This window comes from Odontomachus brunneus, unplaced genomic scaffold (genome assembly GCF_010583005.1).
Source record: "Odontomachus brunneus isolate Ranch 3 - 2012 unplaced genomic scaffold, Obru_v1 Obru_scaffold_021, whole genome shotgun sequence".
NCBI lineage: Eukaryota > Metazoa > Arthropoda > Insecta > Hymenoptera > Formicidae > Odontomachus > Odontomachus brunneus.
Window position 1 is genome coordinate 589,244 of NW_022639471.1, and position 10,752 is coordinate 599,995.

The 10,752-nt window shown below is 44.9% G+C and overlaps 1 protein-coding gene across 4 annotated transcripts in view; it reads right to left on the minus strand.

Moving 5' to 3' along the window:
* Window positions 1–1,353: 1,353 nt before the first annotated feature.
* The window catches only part of LOC116842113 (beta-1,4-N-acetylgalactosaminyltransferase bre-4), a 153,219-nt gene continuing 143,820 nt past the window's right edge, over window positions 1,354–10,752 (minus strand). For all 4 annotated transcript variants that reach the window (XM_032810852.1, XM_032810851.1, XM_032810849.1 and 1 more), the window contains 3 exons: window positions 9,058–9,241; window positions 8,742–8,960; window positions 1,354–8,295 (listed from right to left, as the gene is read on the minus strand). In XM_032810852.1, the coding sequence (XP_032666743.1) occupies window positions 8,157–8,295; window positions 8,742–8,960; window positions 9,058–9,241 (542 nt within the window). In that variant the 3' untranslated portion in view covers window positions 1,354–8,156. The remainder of the gene's footprint in view (window positions 8,296–8,741; window positions 8,961–9,057; window positions 9,242–10,752) is intronic.

Sequence of the window (10,752 nt, forward strand, 5' to 3'; positions counted from 1 at the left end):
ATATATATATCTATATATATATATATAATTCTTTACGTTAATCGTTGGTAGTTCGAGCCTTTTTCATTGAATAGCTGGACTATTTCTCAGTTGCACTTGTTTAAAGAGTTTATTCGGCGAACGACGTCTCGTGTTATAGGGGTAGTCGTTTGCAGGAGGATCAAAGGCCGCGTTTCTTAGCGCATCATTATCGATGTGATTTACGATTTGCTCGTCCCACGGGAAAACTCTTTTCTAGCCGGAATAAAGAGAAAAAGAATCAGATTCGTCGCGGAGAGCTTCCTTACGCCGATAACAATTTTATCAATAGCGTCGGCGCAAAGGGAGAGAACAGAGAAGAGAAAGAGAGACAGAGGAAAAGCGGATTGCTATGGAATTATCGCAATATTATGCATATTATATATTAAATATGAATGTGATGATGTATACGTTGTATAAGTAAATATGTGCGCTGTAGGCTGTAGGGCGTGACGATGGCGCCGATAATCGAGGAGCGTTAACATAATTTAGCGTTAACTATATCGATGTTTAATTTATCGATCGTTAAGCCACAAACACACGGACACGGACGCATTTCGGTTTTTTAGATCGCGATCGCGCAATTATCGTCGCGCCGCGCGCCGCGACAGCGCATCCCTCCTCACCGGAGGGGTCGGGCGGGACAGTTCAGAGCCTTGTTTCGCGTAATGCGATTATCGATTATTCGGTTGCTCCCGCATACGAATGAATAATTTCGCGCCTCTCCACCGCGGTGCACGGTCAACCGAGAGCTGTGTTCGTTCCCGAAGAAGGTAATAGCGGAAGGTAATAAGTACATTACACGATAACTCATTGTCCATTAGTCGATGTTATATCGTCGAGGAAGAGAGGACGCTTCTAGACTATCGTCGGATCAAATTGTATCGATTCTAGCATAGTTATCCAGGAGAGGAAGGAGATGGGAAGAAGGAGAGCTCGAGGAGGTTCTCGTTTATTGTCAATGTAATGCGAGCGAAGTATATTGTACACTTGTGTATCGCTACGGGAGTGTCATGCATTTTTGCGCTGAATGTTAGTCCATAAGCAGCACGAATCAAATATACGCATACAAGCATACCCGAACATCGTGACATGATGATTTATCCCGGTGCAGACTGTCAACCAAGAGACAAGGAAACATCAACTTCTCCTCGAGATCCTTGAGACGAATCCAAACATCCATTCGTTTTCTCTCGCTTAATCATCGCCATGTTGCGACGAGTGTCAGCTCAGCAGCTGGTATGACCGGCAGTCGTCGGATTCTGAAATATTTCTTGTTTTATTTTTGGAGGGAGAGATGGAAAGTGGCACGGTGTCAGAGAGAGACGGACGAGATATGCTTTAACAGAAATTTATTGTTCCGATACATCACGAATGTAACCTGTGGAAAGAGGGCAGCCTCCCAGGCAAATGTCTCTGGCAAATCGAGAAGAAGCAAGTATTACGTACACGAGGATACAGCTTATTTATTTCATTCTCGTGTTACTTTTAAATAGTGTGTTTTGTCTCTTCTTCTTCCTAGTAGATCTGTGTATGTAAGCGTCGAGGGCGACACACGTGCTCTTCTCTTTCTCTTGACAGACTTTTATGCGTAAGATGAAGATGGTAAGAATCGGTGAGACTTTGGGGAAAAAAGAGTCGTCCCTCTTGAGAAATATTAATCGAACCGTTGGATGAGAATGATCAGTTTCGATAAAATATTCCGTCGTGAGATGTGAGAATATTCGAACGTATCTCGAAACTATTCTTCGTGTTCTGAAAATATCCCGACACACAGCTATAGTAACGTCAGCAAATATTCCGATCGAGTCGAAATGCAAGGTATCTCCGTGATATTTTGAGAATCTCGATTTCCAAAAAGATCCAAAAATTTCGACAACTCGTTTACGAGAATTGTGTCGGCGTATCTTCTCTGCATTTCATGTGTGTGCAGACCTGAACAAATCCGGCTTACTTCTCGCGAATTACAATTTTACAGAGCTAGAGAGAGTTACTCTTATAAAATTCATAATCGTGTATGTACGCTCGTGTAATATTTCCGCCGCGGAATATTCCCAGAACATCTCCTCATCTCGTGTTTTATCGGGTTGTTGGCGATGCGGAAATCCTCGTGTCCGCTTTTCAAAATTCTCTGACGCTTCTAGTTAGCAACGGTATCGCGTAAATATTTATATATATATATATGTGTGTGTATGTATGTATGTATATATAGTATATGTGTATGTATAATATATTACACACCATATTATATCGCTCGTGCGCCTCTCGACATCTCTGTTGCGCTTTCCTCTCGTCATATAAATACTTAGCGATTACCTTACGCGATATTTAACGCTTAATCACTATCTCGTCTTTGCTGATGATTGGTGTTTAACAGTGGCACGCGTGCCGCACGAGAACGCTACTCTCCGCGATATATCCGCTAATCAACGAGCGCGAAGGAAGAAAACAGACGGATGGAAAAAAAAAAGAAAAACAAAAAGAACGAAGAGGACGCCTCGATTAATGAATGTAACTCTGGCAACGCGGTGACCGTAAAAACTCGATCGTAAAACTACACACAATTCCCCGAGAAAAAATCTCTCCCTCACGGACAGATGAACCTCGTAAGTCCACGTCTGTGTGCGGGGTAACGGCGATACGTATAAAAGTCTCGTCGCACACGTCGACGGGAGCTCGAGGTCGTGACCGGAGTTAAGAGCGACACGCGAATTGGAGAATAACAGCTGCTCCACCCTCGCGCGAGGCTCTCGTGCGGCAATTGAGCGCAGCAAATTCATTTGGTGTACGCGAATACAGGATGTTACGCGTAAAACGCACGGATTTGCGTATTTTCGAACACGGGGGAGAAACTAAATACGCGCTCTCGCTCGCTTATTCTCTCTCTCGCCCCTCCTTCGAGATTTTCCATCGTGTTCGACTATACAATATTCCGCACAAGAAGATGCTCGGTTGTTATATTACATGCCAAGACTGCCACGGTACGTTGCTTTACGCAACGCACGTTGCACGCAACGTGCTCCGGAAACGGACTGCAAGCCGAGAGAGATTCGTAGTGACAACGACCGCCGTGCACGAAAGCGCATTATCTCCGACTCGACTGTGTGAATCATACTCTGAGGATTTTTATGTGCCCGATGATCCAAGAATCAATTAATAAATCAATAAATCAATTAATAAATTAATAACTCGCACACTGTCTTTACGCCAGATTGTGGTCTCGCGGTATACGCATGTAATTAACAAAGTGTAACATAAAACAGACAACTGCGAGCAGCCGCCGAATCAATCACCCGATTTCAGTTGTTCATTGATCCTGAATCGAGCGATACACAAATACGCGATAAGTGAATCATAAGTCGCTTTAATCCGGAACTTTCCATTCATCAGGCTGAGAGTATCGTGTCTAAGAAGTGGCCGTCTCGACTGCCACGACCGCCGTCTCGAATAAGGTGATTAATTCGGTGACGTCCTGCTTAAGCAGGACAAAGAAAGGGGATTTTCTTCATCTGGACGCGCGATGTCGAGCGGTCTTAACGCGGCGACTGGATCCGGATATTTTCCAATTGTCTGAGCAGTTTAAGGAAAATCCGTCTCCGTTATTTAACGTCTCCGCTAAAATTGTCGATTATGACCTGCGCCGCTTTCGCGGAGCACGCTAGAGACAATTCCTCTCTCTCGCTTATCCTACAAATTACCTTGGCTATTTCCGGTTATTCGATAACGGTAGTAATATGGTACAACGTTTTCTTAAGCTCTATACTGAAATATTATCCGCACGATACGTTCGCACACCGCCTGTCTGCCACTCTCCGTTCACCGTATTAAATTAAACGTAGCGAAACGCGTAACAATGAAAGAAAAGAAAGAAAAACAAAACAAAAATAATTGTCAGCATATATATACTCTCAAGAAATTCTTTAACGAGCCTACACACCGGTTTACTAGTTCTGCAACAAATTCGTCCTGAGTTATCCTCCCCAGACTTCCTCGCGATTTATGCGACCGCAGTCAGATCGGCCAGCTTTTTTGCCAGACTTTTGTTCGAAGAGTGTGCGCGTTTACGCTTCCCGGCGTAATTTCTCGCGTGTTTGCCGAAAAGATTACATTGGATTTAATTGCGAGTAAACAGCGTCCACCTGAGAGAAGGAAACTGCCTCAGGTCTAGGGAGAACAAACAGAATCACGCGAGAATAACAATGGAACGTACTAACCGATTACCTCCGGATCAGATAACGACGTCGGAATGTTTAATCACAGGAACGGTGATAAAAAGAACGCGCCAAAACACATCCCGCCTAGTACACCATTCTCTCTCTCTCTCTCTTTCTCTCCTGCGTATCCTGCACCTTCGAACTTCCCCGCTCAAGTTTTTTCACGCACGTGCCATCCGCATGCAACGCGAACATCAGCCGAGTCCTACTTCCGTCGCAAATGACCTCGAACGAAGCTTATCACTTAGCGCTCACGATACTCTCCCTCGCGTACGAAAAGCGGGTTCGAGTCGATATCTCGCTAGAAACAGGAAGAGATATAGGCTGCGTTCAGAAAACGCAACGGTTTAGTGAACGCTCACTCTCTCTGTCGTTAGAATATTCTAGATATATCTTATATCTAAGAGAATATTTTAACCAAAGATGGCAATCCCTCAACAGTTACATAACCTTTGTGTTCTGAACGCACCCATACATATACATCGATGGACGTGTCGCGCGATTCGCATCGGTCGCAAGAAGAAAAAGAAGAAGAAAGGAAGGTGACAGTCTCGAGGAAATTAAATCCTCAAGGCTCTCTTGAGGAACTGAAATTCGTTGTCGCGAGAGAAAAATCGACGTGGCGTTCCGACGGAAAAATCTCCGGGCTTTGTCGAAGATGACGCAAATTACGACGCGATAAGCCCTAAAAGTTTTGAATAACCGCCGCTGCGTCGCCGCTGCCGTTGCCGGGCGGGTCCAAGAAGCAGTCCCGGAATGGCGGGGGTGAGTATCGATCGGCTGTGCTCGTCGCGCGCGATGCGAGAGAGGAACAGGACGCTGATGCTGTGTTCATGTCATACCGTTCGTCATCACAAACTCAACAGTCTCCTCTCGTCTTCTCCCCGATCCTCTTCCGCCGCGAAAAAGGATGCGTTATTCACAGCCGTGATCTCGGCGTCTGTAACGCTTAAGTATGCTCGCCCACAACAACGCGGTAACGTCGCGCGGCCTCGCACTACGCCCTACTGACAAGACAAGTGATATGTTAATGCGTTCTAAGTCTTGACCGCGCCTCGCTGCTGTTGTCCAGCAGCTTACAAACCTCATCGCTCGCGCGTATCTGGCTGCTTTTTCGGCAGCGCCTTCGTCGATCTCGTATATCATTTTCGGTGTCCTCGCACCTTGATGTTATTATCAAAGAAAACCGCGAATTTGGCAAATGAATATGAACAAGTACAAATTTTACTGATTTCAAGATGCAAATAAAAATGGCAAGTAAGAGTTATCTCGCCGTGGTAATCAGTATACAATAATCATATGTCGTAATCAACTCAATAAACAATAAACAATTGACACGTCGACTGCCACGGATCCCAAAGTTCAGTTGAAATTAGAATCAACGAAGTTACGAAGTGAATAGACACACTTAATGATGCGTATATTCGTTAACTAAGTTTTTTTTAGCTTTCCATCGATTACGTTATTTAATTCGTTACTTGTGATTAGTCGAGCTTTACGCGCGAATCAATGAAATATAGCGAAACTATAGCACCGGTTGTCGGTAACCTCCGTGAAAATCTCAACGCGTAGCTCAACAGACATCGATATTTTAGTCAACAAAAGGGAAAATCCTCTTTGGCAATAATTGTACAAATGTCAACGGTTAATCAAAAGCAGTATCAATGCTTTCTTACTATATCACTTTGGTCGTTGACGCCTATTCTTTGCTATTCCTTTTCACGTCGGAGTCGTTCTCCGAAGAAGCTGTACTTAACAGTTCACAATTTTTTCAATTGATACACTGAATGCGGGATCTCGTGTTCGATCGTGTATACCGAGATACGCGCGAGCAAGTACGCGCAGCTCGTAACATACGCCCGTGTGCGTGTACGTTCGGTCAAGCGTGATTAAGTACCATTATTATTATCATTATCAACATCATCCTTGCGTTTCACGGCTGCGATCGCGCGCTAATGCCGGTCCAGAAATAACAATTCATCGCAACGAAGCCCATGGCCGCGCGCGCTCATCAATCGATCATTCACACACTCCCGGATACAAAAAATAAGCTCCGACCGGTCGCCTCGGGAGCTCGCTCGAGTCACACGAAGTACGAATGTGTATGATACGCGGCCCTGAAGAGATATTCGGAGCCCCAAAAGCGTTATCTCGCACGATTAGCCTACGGGGGAGATTTCACCGCTGCGTCCGTCCGCAGACATCTCATCTTCCTCTTCTTCCGTTCCTCTCCGCTGTCACGCACTTCCGAATTCAGCCCTCAAACGTCACTGGGAACGAGCCACCGTCTGTCTTCAGGAACGCGCAATAAATTTTCGGCAAATCCTGGAAGAGGCCGGAAATCGCAAGATTGGCTCTGATCCACTGATCTCGGATGAGCGAGTTACGCCACTAACTACCTCGGCATAATATCTCTTCCTGGGTTTCTGTATGTTTCATTGTATGAATGGAAATAAACCACGGCTGTAATCGCGCTGGAATTCAAGATGGCGATGGATTATCTCAGCTGACTCATCGTTATTAGCCGGTTACCGTTATATGATCTCTTGATTCTTTATAGTGCTCTTCCTTTCTTTCTTTCTTTTTATTCAGCCCCGGCATTCGCTAACAAGGTTTTGCTGTTCACAGTGGTCGCTTATTGGCGAACAGGACACGTAAAGCCACGAAAGCGGAAGCTGCCCGAAGTCTCCCTTCTGTCACAGCCGATCGAGCGGCGACAGGTTGCGAATGTGATATCGTGGCTCGGCTCTGAGGAAGAACGTTGGAAGCTTGTTCGTCTTCTCGGCTTCCTTCCGCTCTTTTTCTTATCGCATCTTCTCGGTCTCTCTTTCTCTCTCTCTCGCATTCTTTTTCGCATAGCACGCACATACACATACACACGCACGCATGCACGCACACTCTGTCCCTCCCCCTTTTCTCCTTTGGCACGTCAGCTCGTATGCTACTCTCTACTCGCTCTCTACCCTATCGTTACGATAAAAAAATATGAGGAATAAAAATATATCACGTAACAACGTCCCTTAACCATCGTTTCTCCGCGGTAAGGGACAACGCGCGCGAGACCCTCACGCAGCGGCGAGATATCGAGAAAGAGAGAGAGAGAAAGAGAGAGAGACTCCTCTCTCTCCGCGGTATCGTCTCTCCTCTCCCTAAAACCCCACACTGACGCGCATCGACTTTGCGTAGACGCTGCTCTCTATACACTGCTTTCAACCCCCGGGAATCGTTTATTTTCGTATTATTAAGTATATCAAACGATATACTTAAGCTAAGCTTCTAATCTATCGGCTTTATTGACTTTTTGTCCGTTGTCGAGCGGAAGAAAGGAATATTGAGAAAGCAATCGGCTTTCGACGACACGTTTGCGGAGCGACTGGCGTGAATTCGGTGGTTTTTCGTATCTCGGTTGCGAAGAATAGTCGCACACATATCGGTATGTGCTCGATGATTCTTAATTGCCGATCGCGACCGCTCGAAATTTCACCGTTCACGAGAAGCTTGTCTCTCTCTCTGTGTCTTCGGACCTTACTGTTCGAGTCTACTGTCCGCGGCAGGTCATTGCATTTTACGTCGTAGAATTGTCCATCAGGTAACCATAGTGCCTTCGTGGCGTCAGTTGGGGATCGAAATATTAGGGAATCGCCGTCGCGCTGCCACGTTCGGAAGCTCGTCGCGTCTTCGACGTCATTGAATCAGCTGCAAGAGATCCCACGGTCCTTGAAACATTCCCGTAGGACATAGAGCTCGCCTTTCCCCCGCGAACAGTTTTGCGCGATTTTCGATGTTTGATTGACCGTAGGTCTCGTTCTAACTCCGACGAGTGGCAAGCCCCAGGGAGTGCTCTTTGACGAGCGCGAACAATCGCGAGCTCCTTTGCCGGATGTGAATTTGGCGCAGGAGCCTTTAGCCGAGCCAAGGTAGCCATCAGCTGGGCTGTGGTGGTGTCAGTCTCACCAGCAGCCACGTGTACAGCTTTGGCTTCCGCTTGTCGATCAGCTCGTACTGTAAGTTGGCTAGTCCGTCGGTAGAAAACCTCTTCTTGCCTGTCTTCAGGAACTCGTACCTGTCATTGAAGATCGGATATTTATTATTATGGTTTTTATTATCTAATTTAAGCTATTTTAACAAGACAATATAACAGGCAAGACTAAGAATTATTAAAGAAAGAAAAAAACGAGATAAAGTAACAGGCAGGATCAAGAATTATTGAAAACAGAAAAATGAAACAAAATAACAGGACCAGGAATTATTAAAACAGAAAAAAATGAAATGAAGTAAGACACAGGCGGTATTAGGAATAATAAAGAAAATAAAACACGAGGCGAAATAACAGATTAGGAGTTATTGAAAAAAGTAAAGCGAGACGAAGTAACAGACAGGATTAGGTATTATTAAAATAGAAAAAAATAGGAAGTAACACAGATTATATAGGAATTACTGAAAGAAGAGAGAAAGATAATCTCGAGATTGATATCCCGAAAAGTGTTCACGGTAGCTTTTTCGACTTACCTTTTCGGATTCGCTTTCTCTTTCTTATGTAAGAGCATCTTGTAGCGCGCGACGTTCGCCGGATAACGCGAAATGTGCAGGCCGTGGGCTTTGATGCGATTCGCCATGTCGTCGTCTTCGCCACCCCAGCCCCAGAAAACGTTGCTGAAGCCATTCACCAGCTGGAAGTGTTCGCGCGACATCGCTGACACGCCGCCGAAGAGATCGGCGTATGGTAACCTGAAGATAATTTGACAACTTGATATTCGCATCGAAGAAAGACGTCCCCGTTCCCAACATCGACTCTGCGAAGAATACAGTGGCGGGTCGTTTTTACCTGTACTTGAATTTGTCCACCGCGACCGACATGTGCCTGGGCTGCTCAGGACAAGTGTACAAATTCCTATCGTCTTCCGGAAGTAGGTCAACATCGTGGAAGATGAAACAGTCGAAGGTTTTCTCCTTCAGTGCCTCCACGTAACCGACGTTCATGAGCATCGCCCGATTGAAGGGTCCGGAGCCTGGGAATCAAACGGTACACGTCAAGCTTTTCCGACACATGCCGATAATTCGAGCGCGAAAATGGCGACGTTGAGAATTCCCCCTTCATGGAGAACATTTAATTTTTAATCGCTTGGGAAGTTTCCGCGATAAATATATTTCACTCGCGAGAATATAACGGGACACACACATCGATATTCTCTCCAATGTTCAGCGATCAAAAATAGGGAAGACGAGTAGCGGGCACCGACGTAAATCTCAATGGTAATACGAAGCGCGGAGTTTAATAAACGGCGTCAAGCAGCCCCCGGAGCGCGCGTTCGCGAATTATAGTCTCGTAAATTTTTCAAATGCTTCATCGTTAATCAGGTCTCGCGATATATTTAGCGTGCAGCTCGGCGTGCAGCTCTCGCATGCTTTTTTAATTTATGAGCGGGCTGATTAGCGTCGCGGCCCGCTGCGAGCCGTTGAACTTGCTACTTCGGGGCAACTCTCGACCGCAACAACGCTCTTTCGCAGAGAAAATAATCCGACGTGTCTCCCTCCCTCCTTTCTCCTCTCTGCCCCTCTTTCGGTAGTCTTCTCTCGTTCCGGGCGAATTTGCTATAACTGACTTGTTGAGAATTACGATTTCTCAAACCAACGGTGAGTCTCGGCGACTTCCGGCGAGCACGGGGAAGGGCGCGATGTAAAGCGCAAGCTCTACAAATTGCTCAGGTTTGACAAGGAGCCGGCGCTGTATGCCCCGGGGGTTAATGAAAAAGGGGTTACGCCGAGACTGATCCCGCGGATGTTTGCCAAGTCGCCCGGTGCAATTAAAAGTTTCGCATCTTATCCTGTCGAGATGAGCCTTCGCGGTTGTTAGCAAGCGACAAAAGTGGGTCATACGTAGGGAACTTTGGGCGGATTTCCCTTCGCGTTTCCCTCCGGCCCTTTATTATTATCCTCTTCTTATGCTGTCCCTCACAATCAATTATTAAAACAGAGAAGACTGAGACGTATCCTCCATACTGATTTTCCGAAACAATCAATTATTTTAATAACATGGAAGCGTCGACATAAAAATGTCCAATACCCACTCGTTGCGGCGCTGGTCAATTTTCGATGCCTTTGCTTGAATTTTATCAAATATTAAGACGTATATAAGAATTCACTAATTATTTATTAATTATTATTTATTTTGTTTTAAATCAGCATGCACCTTAAATATTTGATAAAATTCATGTAAAGGTGCTTAAAACAGGCAGAGTGCCAGCTAGACATTTTTCCCATGTTTTTATAGAGATTTGTACATAGGAAGAAAAATTATTCAAGAAATAAAAGATATTTCTTCGGTGGATATTATAATACATATAATATATTTTTACTTACACTGATATATAAAATATTTTTTAAATAAAAAATACATATTTTCTTAAAACTTTAGCTTTTCACGAAAACAATTGTTTGTTTCATTTAAAGAAACGAATTTAGGAATTTAGTAAGTAAATATATATATATATATATATATATATATATATATATATATATA